Source organism: Pangasianodon hypophthalmus, chromosome 18, assembly GCF_027358585.1.
Source record: "Pangasianodon hypophthalmus isolate fPanHyp1 chromosome 18, fPanHyp1.pri, whole genome shotgun sequence".
In the NCBI taxonomy this organism is placed as follows: Eukaryota; Metazoa; Chordata; class Actinopteri; order Siluriformes; family Pangasiidae; genus Pangasianodon; species Pangasianodon hypophthalmus.
Genome location: NC_069727.1, coordinates 15,532,447 through 15,547,262, shown reverse-complemented (window position 1 = coordinate 15,547,262; position 14,816 = coordinate 15,532,447). Strand labels below are relative to the sequence as shown.

The 14,816-nt window shown below is 39.8% G+C and overlaps 2 protein-coding genes across 2 annotated transcripts; one reads left to right on the top strand and one right to left on the bottom strand.

Moving 5' to 3' along the window:
- Positions 1 to 99: 99 nt before the first annotated feature.
- On the bottom strand, positions 100 to 9,033 carry cct2 (chaperonin containing TCP1, subunit 2 (beta)). The gene is made up of 16 exons (XM_034313390.2): positions 8,903 to 9,033; positions 6,970 to 7,044; positions 5,887 to 5,952; positions 5,687 to 5,798; positions 5,473 to 5,549; positions 4,961 to 5,073; positions 4,116 to 4,318; positions 3,834 to 3,934; positions 3,585 to 3,712; positions 3,289 to 3,392; positions 2,642 to 2,761; positions 1,813 to 1,941; positions 1,433 to 1,536; positions 834 to 933; positions 556 to 697; positions 100 to 297 (listed from the first exon to the last, which is right to left on the bottom strand). Exons 1-16 carry the CDS (start codon positions 8,903 to 8,905, stop codon positions 267 to 269), a joined length of 1,608 nt encoding a protein of 535 aa, XP_034169281.1. The 5' UTR covers positions 8,906 to 9,033; the 3' UTR covers positions 100 to 266.
- A 931-nt stretch (positions 9,034 to 9,964) lies between these two features.
- LOC113531978 (ras-related protein Rab-19) lies at positions 9,965 to 14,683 on the top strand. The gene is made up of 3 exons (XM_026922984.3): positions 9,965 to 10,469; positions 13,096 to 13,279; positions 13,600 to 14,683. The coding sequence occupies exons 1-3, from the start codon at positions 10,275 to 10,277 to the stop codon at positions 13,881 to 13,883; spliced, it is 663 nt and encodes a 220-aa protein (XP_026778785.2). The 5' UTR covers positions 9,965 to 10,274; the 3' UTR covers positions 13,884 to 14,683.
- The last annotated feature ends 133 nt before the right edge of the window (positions 14,684 to 14,816 follow it).

Here is a 14,816-nt window from a genome sequence, read left to right as displayed (position 1 = left end):
TAAATTAAGGCAACATTTAAGAGAAGAGAAATGTTTACTACATTGCTGTACCAGCTGTCAGTAGAACTAAAATGGGGGAAATAAGACGAGGGACAAAAACAGGTTTTAAAGTTTTATTACTGAGTAAACAAAGAAAGCCACATTGCCATGTTTGAACACAGCCTCTGCAGTGTTAACCGTGCTAGACATTGACATGAGAGCTAAAGAAGAAGGAGGCCATTGCAGGTAATAAATACTCAGGCTGCTTTCCACACTCTTCTGTTCTCCTAACATGGGTGGTGATCTGGTACTCGTTTTCTGGAAGAAAATATTGCAGTTGGTGAGCCATAACATATTGTCTCAGACACTCTCAGAGAACTCACAACCTTCGACTAGCTGTGAGAGAGTTTCACCACGTAAAGCTAAATCTGGCATCGCACAACTAATTAAGTGAGGACGTGAGACCGCCAGAGCGAGAAGTTTGTTTCCATGGTAGCAATCAATGCCTCAAGTAAATGAGCACTACTCCAAGATTCACCCCAACAGAGTTATATTATGTGAGCAGTTTTAACTTACCTTGGTGCGGCCTTGATGATGTCATCAACACGAAGAATCATCTCGGCTGCCTCTGCGGCACTTAGCAGCACCTGCCTCTTCACCTGGAAGCTCTCTGTGACGCCCAGCTCGGCCATGTCACCAATTGTGCCACGTGTCATGTCTGAGCCACAGCAGGGTTAAAGGTTAGAAGGAGCTTAAAGACAATGTATAATTGATTGATTGGTTAAAAACAAGAAAACAAACTGCTAAGTCAGACATTTTATTTGCTATAATGCAGATCACTAGCCAGAACTCACCCAGACCGAAAGTGGGCTTATTCTCCTGGTGAGCTGCTCTCAGCTGTGCCACGAGGTCTGCACTGTCGTAACCAGCATTATCCGCAATTATAGTCGGCAGCTAGGATACAAACGTGTTCGTTAGACTAATCAGTAGTAGGAATTTAAACCACCACCATATTTCAAGCCATAGAAACTAATCAATTTCCTAATCACTGAAAGTCCATCTTTGAAGTATGTCAGATATCTGACTTCAAATTATATCCGTAAATACATGGAGCAGCAAGCAGTAACAAAGAATTTCAAATCAGCCATCTGAATGTTTGTTAGGACAATAAAAAAAGATTTCGCTACAAGACAACGAATACTTAATATGTTCATGGGCTGCTCTTCCACACAACAGCTTGCATTAGAACTTTCTGCCAGAGGATAGAAAGTCCAAAATCTTACATTCTGTAACTTTAACTGCACCGTATCCACTCTCAGTTATAAGTCACTTTGGTTAGAAGTATCTCTCAAATGAATGCAGTTTATGTATTTCTAGAATGAATTGCAATGACTTCACAAATCCCTGAGCGTGACTGCGGTACAGAGCCCAGTAATTATCCATCAGCTCTCACCATTCTCAGAGCTTTGGCGAAAGACTCCATAGCCACAGCTTCTTTTCCTGGGGTTCTGCTGGCCAAGTCTGTCACTACTTTAGCCATCAACATCTCTGAACAACCTATGGGAAAAACGAATTTTTTTTTTTTTTTTTTTTTTTCCATAAACTGGTCAAATTCTTGAAAAATTTACAAAACATTTTTTATTTATTTTTTTAGAGTAACACAATATATGAGTATGAGTTTGATTTAATTTCCATGTAACAGGCATGTAAAACAGATTTTAAATCCAGACGTTTGCTGGGTTTAAGGTAAATGTAAACAGATGCAATCAGAATGAATTCATGGCAAGAAAAAGAGAACCTAAATAAACTGGTACGATCAAGATCTACACATACCTCCGCCATAGACTGTGCGAGTCTCTTTAATGGTCTGAGCCAACACGCACAATGCATCATGGAGAGAACGCTCAGCCTCGTCCAGGATCTGCTGTGTTGCTCCACGCAGAACAATAGTACAGGCCTCACCTTACAAGACACACACATATACAAATATAATTCTGTCTCACCTATAGACTCTGTTCAGGGTTAAATATAACACCCACATATGGAGAGATTGTTTGAAAATGTAGGTACAGGCATTAAAGATTCCATGAGATTTAAAAATGTAGTTTCCAATGTCTAATGTAATGTGTAAAAATCGCTACAGGTCTAAAAGTGTTTCTAGACCTGTAACAATTTCAAACATATGTAAGAAAACATTTCATCATTTTCTATGATTGCGTACAATTTTATGTTATGGAAATTAACTCCATGCACAGCTGCATGAAAAGCTAACTTTCCTAAAAACGCCAACTCACAAAGCATCTGCAGTTTTTACTATTCAGATTTACCTTACAGGCATGAAGCATTACAAACTGCTCGTTTCATTTTTCACAGTAACAAAGCTCATGACAACACTGCCATCTGCAACTGCAAATGAAATGGTGCTTCTTTTACATCAGCGTTTTCAGGCCAAGCGGCTATTTGCACTGTTCATAGTGTGTTAAATGACTGCAGACATCCATGATTACAAATCAGTACCTTTGACAATAAGACTGTATAAGAGCGGAAATTCAAATACACTCGTCATCTCACAATAATTGTTATAAAGAAGAAAAATAAAACACAGAACCCTTATAAATAACACGTTCAGCAGAATGTGAGTAGAGTCTGTGTAGATACTTACCCATGGCCACTCCCGAGAAATGGATGAGTGTGTCTTCTCCGATCATCACCTCCTCAATGAGTTTGCAGTGGCCCAGCTTTACAAGCTCAGGGTGGTCGAAGGTGGATGCGATCTCCCCTCCTGACAAAGGAAACAATCCAGGGTTAACAACAAAAAGCAGCAGACACAGTTCCTTATCAGTTTTGAAGAAGAAGAGAAAAAAAAAAAAAAAGTACAAGGATATTCACCTCCTTTTTTTTTTTTTTTTTGAGTAATATACTGCAGTGTTTATTCAACTAACATTATTAACTGTGCTTAGCCCTTACGTTTCATACATCTAATTGTAATCTCTGAACTTGTGAGCCCTCTAGAGATGTCCTGGGCCTATCAAGGAAACACCAAAGAAGGACGATGGCCACCAGATGGCCCCAATGAAGCATTTATTCCTCCACTTCCTCACTCAAGACATCAACACTCAGGCGAATGCCGATAAGGGATTGCAGTTACCTCAACTCTAATATTATAAGTTAGGATTTTGCCTATGGTTGTCTTTACGTGAGACCCATAGTCTTATTGTACCTTTCTGGGCTTTATTTTTGATTTGGGTATGAGTAAAACTGATTAAGGCACAAGTCTCCCTGTAAGTCTGCAGTCCTTTATCTACATACCTGTGACCAATGCCAGTCTCTCCACTCCAGCAAAGTCAGCATGCTCGATGGCCATGACGCCAGCAGAAGCAAAGAGCTGCTCAGGGTAGTTATAGATCAGCTGTCTGGAGAAGAGAGGAACTTAAAATGAACTTAAAAATCACCTCGCAGTCACATGGCTTTCAAATGCCCTACATTTTTTATATAAAAATGCTACATGGTAAATCAAATGAGATTCCTCCTACTGAACATTTTTCTTTTTAATTGTCAGAAGACCTAGGTGAATTGTGTGTGTCTTGTGTGTGTACACCTTGTACCTATTGATGAAGCAGTTAATGCCATGCTTCAGAATGCGCTCAACTTTCTCCTTCATCTTCTCTTTCTCTGCCAATTCAATTTCTGCCACTTTTGCTGTCGAGTCGACACGCACTCTGGAGCCAAAGATCTACAGAAAACACACACACACACACTGACAATGAATGGGCATGTTCTCGTAAAAGAAAAGAAATGGGGCAAAAAAGCATTTCCAGACAAACACAAGGGCTGTGGAAGATTTAAATCTGTACCTTGATCTTGTCTGTGTCCATGCCAGTGTTGGCAATAAGGATGTTTGCGTTCTCGATCCTTTTGGGCTGATTAACACCGATCTTCTTGTCAAGAAGGAACCCTGTTAAGACAGACAGAATTAATGTATGTATGTATTAAACTAGGTATAAAAAAACTACAACTTGCAGAACCAAATAAAAGTTAAATATAGATCAGGAGCTTTATTTCTCAAAACCTCTTATTGCTGTACAAGTTATAATTATTCAAGAGCAAACAAAAACTAGAATAATTCAGATTCAGACCTTCATCTAGGTAAGAGTCTGTAAGGCTGCCTCCCAGCTTCTTAATCACATGGATGGCCTCCAGGTTGCCAGATCCCTTCAGACGGAGCACTGCCTGCACAGCCAGCTTGGCAAAGTGGTCCTTATGATGAGTGAGCAGTTTGGATGATAGTGTGGTGCGGGAGATGTTCAGCAGATCCTCCTGGAATTTTACCTGGTCATTACTGTAAATGAAGAGAGGATCTAGTTAACACAGGTTATGAGGGTTTATGCTAGGGTTATACTTGCTTTTAACTATGCGTATGCAAGACGGCTGCAACATGTATCCTGTGTTCATTTTAAGTACAGCTACTGAGCAGGACATTTGGTGCAATACAAGAGTTTCTGGCATTTTCTCAATATATGTGTTATCATAGATTTCTCGACTCCTGCCACCTTCACTGTATAACTTGTGCAAAATCAGAGAAAGTGCTCTAAAAAGGTATTCCCGTCTTGGCGAGGCACGCTTCAGCTTTGACCTAACCACAGCTTTTAATCATCCAGATGTATGAAAAACACGCAGGCGAGTATGTGATCAGCATGTTGGCAAGCACACATGCAGTCACGCGCTACGTATCTCATCAACTACAGCACGTTTGCAATATATATGAAAAGCTAAAGGTAAAGATGAAGAACACCATTTTTTTTACTCAAGCATAACATATGCAACAGGAGGCTTTTGCAAAAATCATTTACATATTGATTATTATTAAAAACAATATGGAAACTGTAGGAAAGTAAAGCAAACCAACACATTTTCATTCTTTTTTTTTTTTTATTTATTCTTAAACTCATGAGATGGTTAATAACCGAGACATCAATGTTACCCATGGTCCACTGCAGCCTCCCTCAGGGCCTCGCGAGCAGCCTGGGTGGCCTTCCTCCAGCCTGAGATGATGATCTGAGGATGGATCTTCTTGGCAATCAGCAGCTCTGCTTCCTAGTGCAGAGTGAACGCAATGAAAGTCACCACTGAGCCACCTTGACATAAGGTAACATTAAAGAGGAGTAGGAATCTTTAGGCACCTTAAAACCAATTTTAAAATGCTTTTAAAACATAATATTATCACACTTATCAACCAGTAACATGCTAGTGCTAGTGCTAATGTTCACCTTGTGGTATAATAATCCAGGATCAATAATATTCATATGGATTTGAATGTTAAATCTTTTAAAAATTAAAATAGCTACAAAAAACTGGAAAGAAACTGATTAAGCTAAAAAACTAGAATCATCATCCAACCATTAGGAAAAGAAGCCAGAAGCCAGATCACAAAGTGACTAAACATTTTTCAGAAATATATCAATGAACTATTAGGACGACAGGTTAATGCCTCACCCTGAGCAGTTCTGCTGCCAGCACAGTGACAGACGTAGTGCCGTCTCCAACCTCATCGTCCTGGACCTTCGACATATCTGAAAACAAGACAATGTAGGGAGGCCTATAAATGATACACTACTTAACGTTTTAACTTTGTCTTGCTCCTGCTGTAAACTAAACGAGAATAAATGTAAATTTGGACCTGTTGTATATACACAGACCCCATACTCACCGACCAGCACTTTGGCAGCAGGGTTGTCCACACCGATGGCTTTCAGAATGGTTGCTCCATCGTTGGTTACTGTAACAGATCCATCACGTCCACCACCCAAGAGGATTTTGTCCTGCAGAGAATAGGAGCAGGTGAGAACAATAACACTGAGATACAGTTACTCAAAATAAGTATGTCATTATTTTTAACCATTTACGTACCATTCCTTTTGGTCCAAGTGTACTTTTCACCAGATCCCCAATAGCAATGGCACCGATAAACGAAGACTAGGAGAAAAGAGACAGAGTTACAAAAAAGATTTGATATTTTTAGCATCATAATCAATTGTTATATAACAGAACAATAATAATAATAAAAAAAAAACTTTTCACTTTAAAGCATCAGTTATAGTCATAATTCAGTTAGGATGAGACTGTGTGTGTCAACTGTTAGCACGGAAAATTGACAAGCGTGCTAGAGGCACAGTCTCGTTTCTGTTTGCTCGACCAGTTTTAGCCAGTCAGAGTGCATCGAAAAGGTTTTTTTTGGCCAGATTCTGGATGTATACTGATTAAATCATGTCTTACTAGCGAGTTAAAACTGTAAATACAGGGAGTAAATAAACATAATTATCAGACAGACGTTCACATCTGCAGAGGGACAAACTAACTGAGCTGTGACTCAATTAGTTAAATATGATCCTACTGCTTCTAATACAATATCTGAACAGCTACATGGTCAAAAGTATGTGGACACCTGACCATCACACCCATATGTGGTTCTTCCCCAAATGTTTGCCACAAAGTTGGAAGTACACAATTACACAGAATGTCTTTGTATGCTGTAGCATTACAGTTTCCCTTCACTGGAACTGCGAGACCGAAACCTGCTCCAGCATGACGATGCCCCTGTGCACAAAGCGAGCTCCATGAAGACATAGTGTGTGAAGGTTGGAGTGGAAGAACTCGAGTGTCCTGCACAGAGCCCTGACCTCAACCCCACTGAACACCTTTGGGATGAACTGGAACACCGACTGAACCCCAGACCTCCTCACCAACATCAGTGCCTGATCTCACTAATGCTCTCATAGCTGAATGATCACAAATCCCCACAGCCACGCTCCAACATCTAGTGGAAAGCTTCCCAGAAGAGTGGAGCTTATTATAACAGCAAACACAGGGGGAATAAATCTGGACTGAGATGTTCAACAAGCACATATGGGTGTGATAGTCAGGTGTCTACAAACCTTTGGCCGTATAGTGTATGAACTAGGATTTTATAGTTAGTCAGTAGGAAATACTCACCAGGCGAGCAGTCTCAGCTTTCTCCTCATCAGCTCCATGTTTAAAGATGTTCACTGGGGCCATTGATAAGGAAGCCTGTCAGGTGACACAATCACATTTACATGAGTTTCATGCAGTTTCTCCAATTCCTTACACACCCCTTACATATCCCATACATACCCCATACATACCCCTTACATACCCCATACATACCCCATACATACCCCATACATATCCCTTACATACCCCATACATACCCCTTACATATCCCATACATACCCCTTACATATCCCTTACATACCCCATACACATCCCATACATACCCCTTACATACCCCATACATACCCCATACACACCCCATACATATCCCTTACATACCCCATACATATCCCTTACATACCCCTTACATACCCCATACATACCCCATACATATCCCTTACATACCCCATACATACCCCTTACATATCCCATACATACCCCTTACATATCCCTTACATACCCCATACACATCCCATACATACCCCTTACATACCCCATACATACCCCATACACACCCCATACATATCCCTTACATACCCCATACATATCCCTTACATACCCCTTACATACCCCTTACACACCCCATACATACCCCATACATATCCCTTACATACCCCATACATATCCCTTACATACCCCATACATATCCCTTACATACCCCATACACACCCCATACACACCCCTTACATATCCCATACATACCCCATACACACCCCTTACATACCCCTTACACATCCCATACATATCCCATACTTATCCCTTACACACCCCATACATACGCCATACACATCCCTTACATACCCCATACACACCCCTTACATACCCCGTACATATCCCTTACATACCCCATACATACCCCTTACACACCCCATACATATCCCTTACATATCCCTTTCATACCCCATACATACCCCTTACATATCCCATACATACCCCATACACACCCCTTACATACCCCTTACACATCCCATACATATCCCATACTTATCCCTTACACACCCCATACATACGCCATACATATCCCTTACATACCCCATACACACCCCTTACATACCCCGTACATATCCCTTACATACCCCATACATACCCCTTACACACCCCATACATATCCCTTACATATCCCTTTCATACCCCATACATACCCCTTTCATACCCCATACACACCCCATTCCTATCCCTTTCCACAGGCGCTGAAGCTGCAGCATCCAGCACAGCTCCGTCTCCGCCTCCCTCTTCCCCATAGAAACCACTAGAAAGCTCCGTTACCCTGCTCACTACTTAGCACTTAGCTGCTCAGCTAATTATCGCTAATAACTAATAATACTTATTATTAACACACTGCACACCGAGTATTTTTATTTAACTACTCAAACAGAAAAAAAACACACCAAAAACACACAATAAAACAAAAGTGAAAATATGCTGTTTAGCTGACTAGCATGGTAGCTAACCGGGTCAGCTAACCGGCTAGCTCCGGTATTAAACACAATGGACACTGACAGCTAGCGTTAGCTGCGCCGCTAACTTTCAGCGCAGAAAAACTATTTTTATTTAACAACAAAATATAGAGATAAGGTGGTAAAATTAAAGAAAATGAAAAATTAAGGAATTAATGAGGAAGTAACATTAACTTAAACAGATTATTTATATATAAACTCTTTTTTGCGACTGTTGTTTCGGGTGTTATTCGCGCTAACGGCTAACAGCTAGCGGCTAACAGCTAACGGCTAGCGGCGCTCTGACGGCGGACATGTGCGCGTGCAGCATTCAGGGTGTAGCCGCCTATTAAAGTCAATACAAAGCGACGCTCTCAACTTTCCCCACATTTCACACCTGTTTTACCCTTAATCGCATTTCTGTCCAACCTCAGCAAATGTAGCTTAGATATTTATATTCCTTTTTAACAGACACTTACCATGGCTGCTACAGATCAGGATTAAAGCCGCTCACACACACACACCGGGAAGAGAGAAACCTGCAGCGCGTCAAACACTGAAGCGGGTACACACCCCGCGCGGTATAGTTTTTCCTACCCACATTCCGGCAAGCCCCGCCTTCTACACTACGATTGGTTAATACTCCTACATAATAATAGATCCATCAATATGATTGGTTTATAGTATTTAGTCTCTATTTTCATTGGATAAACCGTTTGTAAGTATTAGCTAACAACCAATTGCAGTAAGGAAGGCGGGATTTATCAGTAGGGAAAAATAACGCGATGCAGAAATATAACCAACGGTTTATGACTGTTTCAAATTAAAAGCTCCATTAAAATGACATCCTGAGTATAATGATAAAGTGTCAGAAATTCTTATCATACTGTGAACAAGCAAAAATATAATCAGTGTTTATTTTAGCAGACAGACAGACAACACCTAGCAAAACTATCAAAAAATATAAAAAAAAAAAAAAAAAAAAAAATTATATTTATATTATATTATATTTTATTTATATTATATAAATATTAAATATTTATATTAAATAAAATAAATAGCAAAAATGGCAACAAAAAAATTAGCAAACAAATAATAAAAAATAAAAAATATCAAAAATATATAAAAAACAAATCAAACAAATCAAATATATATATATATATATATATATATATATATATATATATATATATATATATAGACATATTGCTATTTGCACTTCTGGTTAGATGCTAAACTGCATTTCATTGGCTCTGTACTCGTACTCTGCACAGTGACAAAGTTGAATCTAACTGGCAAACATTGTGATTGAAACTCTTGTCATTGAAACTCTGATTTCAGATCTCAGTAATTCACTTTACCCAACCTGTATAGACGTCTTTGCGAGGCAGCTCCTGTTTTGTTGTCAGAGAGCAGTGCATTCTACAGGACACGTGGGACATTACACGACAATACCTCAAGTGCATAGAGCAGGTAATGGGTGGAGCTTTGCTGGTGTCAGCTGGGCGGGAACAACAACAGGTGAACTGCACGTATGGATGGAGATGGGTGGAGTGAAAGAGAGGAAGAGACACCAGGAGCAGGGAGCACGAGTCTGTCTGGAGGAACAGGTAGAAGTTGGAAAGTTTTCAGCTTAGTTTTGATAAACTCAGCAAGCACATATACCTGCTCAGATCTCCTCAGTATTTTAGGAGATGGCGAGGAAACGTGTCTCTACAGGTGGACCTCTTTGTGTTTGAGAGACAAGACAAAGGAAAGCTTTGCTTTACAGACAGAGAGCATCACTGAGATTGCCTTCACTACCATTCCAGCATCAACACTGAAGATTAGACTGGATGTACGAGTCTGACCATGCAGTCAGCTGGACTGGAGCAAGAAGACTGCTTCGATTTCTTGTTCAAGATTATTCTAATCGGAGACACAGATGTTGGCAAAACGTCTGTGATTCAGAGGTTTAAGACTGGGAACTTCTCTGAGAGGCAGCAGAGCACTATCGGAGTGGACTTCATTGTTCGCACCCTCAACATCCAGGGCAGAAAAGTAAAGGTCAGTTTTATTGAGTTAAAGTGATCTTGTTTTAATGACATAACTGTGCTGCCTTTTAGGTAATTAAAAATGCCACGACTTCAGTGGAGGAACTTGTTCTGCAAAGTAAGATATTTATCACCATTTAGGTGGAACCTTTCATGCCAAAGTCGTTTTTAGAAACTCAAAATAAACTAGTCAGACCAGCAGCGGTAATACACAACCAGCTCTACAGGTTTGCTTAAACCCACGTCCTACATTGTTTCCTCTGCTCAGCTTAAGGTCCCTTAGCTGACCACTATTCAACCAGCCACTGTCAATAGGCAGGATTGTGTATCCTGGTTACAGGCGTTAGTAAGAGGTCCGTCTGTGGGCAGTGAGTGACGGAGTTACCTAATGCTGAATATTGTCCACCTGCTGGATTCTGGTGTTGATAAATGTATTAACGTTCAGGGACTGAAAGAGTGAAATCTTTGGTATGGGCAATTGTCAGCCGCAGTACAGGATTAAAATACTTCACTCTGACATCAGTGAAAGCGTGGCTTTACCTCAGATCTATAGCCATCAGAGGCTAACGTTACGATGCCTATTGGCTGTGCTTTCTTACGTTATATGAGTGATATTTCTTCCTTCGGGCAGAAATGTAAGAAGTTGTTTAATGCTCCGAGTTCAACATATTGAAATGATATTTTTTGTAGATAATTTGTACATTATCTCCAAAGTTCCTTTTATATCTAAAATCTAAATGGGGCATGGAAATCTTTGCACTCAACTGTAACCTAATGTTTAACTAAATGTATTACCTTACACAAGGTGTTAAGGAATTCAAGAAATTCCTTTTCTTTAATTCAAGGAATTAAAAAAAATCTCTCTCTCTCTATCACACACACACGCACACACACACACACACACACGGAAAAAGCAAAAATACTCGATCTCTAGGCTATATCAAATTTCCATGCCAAAAACACATAATCTATTGTTAGAAGAAATTTGGAGACAAATGTCTGAAGTGTGTGAACTAAGTTGGTTTATCATGGAGGCAATCATTATACAGTGTGTATAAATTTACAGAATCTTTAGTGTCAGATCTGGTGGCTTTCCCTTCTAAAAACTGCCTATTTCTAATATTAATAGACTAAATAAAATTAGACTGCGTTTGTGAAAATATTATTTATTTACTCAGTCCGTAATGAACAGGGAAGTATTTTAAACCTTGACTGGGTGGAACCAGTGATTTTCCATGTGGCAGCATATATTATCAGTAATATAAAGCAAATAAAATAAACAGATGCTCAACATACTTCTTTAAACCTTTAGGTGTGTTATAATATGCCAGAATGCCAGACATTTTGTGGTTTAATGGATGAGAGGGTACAAGAAATAGAAAGCTGGTCATATTAACGGCCAACACAAAAAATCTGATACAGTATCACATCAAAAATTCATATGTAGCTTTGTATGAAAACACAGAGAGGTAAGAATGGAACATGGCTTGGGATAGAAGTCTGGTGTGCGAGTTGCAGGTGTGTTAGGTTGCTATAGCACACCAGGTCTTCAGAGATCCGCAAAATCTCAGTGGGATGTGAGACATATGAAGCAGTGGCTCTCATCTATTCACCTTCAGGCACCTTCAAAATGACTAACACGAATGCCACAAGTACTTTCTATAAACTATGCAAAATAACATTCATTCTGTATGTTATAACATATTACTGAGTAACTACTATGTACTGTACAATGTAGAGTAAGTACATCGAAACTAATAAGAAAACAAAAACAGCATTTACGAATGTGTGGATCAGCTGCCAGGTTATTTGAGACGATCCAGCCAAAAGCACGGGCTTTTTCCTTATCCAGTTTTCTCACAATATCTAATTACAAGTTCCCACCACATGACCTACAGTATGTCTCCTTCTACTGTACAGCGGCTACTGTCCAGGAGGATGAAGGCTATAATGAGCGTCCTCTGATCTAAGTGAAGCCAGTAATCGCACTTTCCCAAATTGTTGCACGAAACACGCTTGGAGGAGAGCACTAATTACCCTATTCTGTTTACATAAATGTCCCTGGCATTCCACTAATTAACAGAGGCAATGGCAAATCTCCTGAGATGTCAGTTGTGAAAATGACAACACTGCTGAAAAATTCGGCTTAGCCTGACCAGCAGCTAGCTGCCAAAACACAGGCTGAGCTGGTAAAGCTGATAGATCATCTTTTCCAGCTGGTATTTGGAAACAGAATTTCCACTACTACGTCATAGACAAGTAATGCTACAAATGTAGATAACAGTAAGACAATTACAAAAACATTTTTGTTCAATCTATTGAAATAATGAAGAAGCTGGGATATAGCGTACCAGCTAGGAAATATGGTTTAACTTGGCAGCTGGTTAGACTAACCTGGATTTTTCAGCAAGTAACTCAGAAGAGCTGATCAGGAAACAAATCCTTCTTATTATGCAGCCTTGGACTCTTATCCACAGATTTCCCCAACTTAGGGTAAAACCTTAGACAATGGCACCACTCAGGACCTAGAATCTCACAACTGATATCTCTCAAGAGCTTTTTCCTTGCTTATGCTTGCACATGCAGATTCTCTTGAGACGTTGTCTCGGAAAAGTCTAACTCCATGTCCTCTGTCACAGATGCAGGTTTGGGACACGGCAGGGCAGGAGCGTTTCCGCACCATCACACAAAGCTACTACCGCAGTGCACATGCAGCTATGATCACCTACGATATCACCCGCAAATCCACGTTCGACACTATACCACAGTGGGTCCAAGAGATGGAGCAGTATGGAGCTGCCAATGTCCTACTGGCCCTCATAGGTAAACACAGTAACGTCGTTTCTGTGAGCTTAAAAACAGCTCAAACAGATTTGCACCCTTTACCAAGCTTTGCCAAAATGCCTCCTGGTAAGGTCTGAAGGTCACTTGCATTTACATTTATTCATCTTTAGAATTCTTCTATCCAGAGTTTTACAAGTGATGCAACAAATTGGCCTTATCATATCTGGTGCAGTCTAAGCCTACATCGTCTTAAGAATAATAAGACTCATAGGAACAATACTATATACTTGTCATAGCCTGTGTCTTGATAGGTCTATTTTGTGCATTTCCCAGAATACACTATCTATTCTCATTTGCAGGTAACAAGTGTGACCTGGAGTCTGAGAGACAGGTTGAGTTTAATGAAGCATGCACACTGGCAAAGCAGAAAGGAATTGTAGTTGCACTGGAAACCTCAGCAAAGGAAGCCCAGAACGTGGATCAGGCCTTCATCGTGATGGCGCGTGAGCTACTGGCGTGCAATGGACTAGCTGTAAAGGAGGACGGATATCACATGGATTCTCCGCGCATATTACTGCGTTCCAACACCAAAACGATTGACAGCCCCATAAACACAGTGGAGAAAAAGGCATGCGAGTGCTAACACTGGACTCAGAGTTTACACACCTATCATTCTGAAAGAATTTGTGCTCATTCCATACTAAATCCAGTTGATTTGTTATTACGAACATTGTGTCTTCTCAGTGTCTGACATCATTTTACTGTCATTGGTCAGACACCATCTTTTATACAGATGTAAGTCAAAATACTCCCATATTAATAAGATAAAGTAGATACAGTTGAGCAGGCTAATCTCTCAATAACAGCCCCTTCCTATATATATATATATATATATATATATATATATATATATATATATATATATATATATATATATATATATATATACACATACACCAAATTAAATACATTTATGTAATAACACCATAAATATTACTAAGGAGCATGCATTGGCTATGATCCACTAGTGAGCCATCAAATGTCCACAGATTTTTATCCATCCATTATCCATAGGATTTATAATCAGCTGGATTCTAAATAAACCGTCCTCTTTTGAGACAAAAGTGCAAAACACTATTCCTCAAACTTGTTCCATGACCTTACCTTTATAATAAATGTGCTTTAAAGTTTAACTGTGAGTATGATCAACCATAAATACAGGTTTCTGGCCAGACAGTTGAACATTTAAATTGGGTTTACTGTACAAATAAAGGAAATGATAATGCTGAACATGGAGGTATTTGATCCTGTCACTTCAGCTATTTATCCCTTTGAGGTACATTTTGACGTAGTTAATGTTTTTGTAGACACCACAAAGTGTTACTGAGGTTGATGTATGTCTTGGCTGAAATGTGAGTGTGATATTAAACTCTGTTCACGTAACAGTTGTTTAACACGCGGCTTTCTTCATTTACTACACAACAGTGCTCTCTGATGCAGGGTATAAAGTGTGTAAACCTCATCACATTAGAAGCCCTTAGACTTGGCTGCCATGTCAGAATTAACCACTGCATGC

What these genes read in the sequence shown, in the direction of transcription:
- LOC113531978 (XM_026922984.3), top strand. Translation starts at nt 10,275, where the DNA reads ATGCAGTCAGCTGGACTGGAGCAAGAAGACTGCTTCGATTTCTTGTTC. An exon ending in TCCAGGGCAGAAAAGTAAAG is followed by an intron (nt 10,470 to 13,095) that starts GTCAGTTTTATT and finishes CCTCTGTCACAG; the next exon opens with ATGCAGGTTTGGGACACGGC. An exon ending in TGTCCTACTGGCCCTCATAG is followed by an intron (nt 13,280 to 13,599) that starts GTAAACACAGTA and finishes TCTCATTTGCAG; the next exon opens with GTAACAAGTGTGACCTGGAG.
- cct2 (XM_034313390.2), bottom strand. An exon ending in TGGACACAGACAAGATCAAG is followed by an intron (nt 3,713 to 3,833) that starts GTACAGATTTAA and finishes TGTTTTCTGTAG; the next exon opens with ATCTTTGGCTCCAGAGTGCG. An exon ending in GAGACTGGCATTGGTCACAG is followed by an intron (nt 2,762 to 3,288) that starts GTATGTAGATAA and finishes TTCCTTTGTCAG; the next exon opens with GAGGGGAGATCGCATCCACC.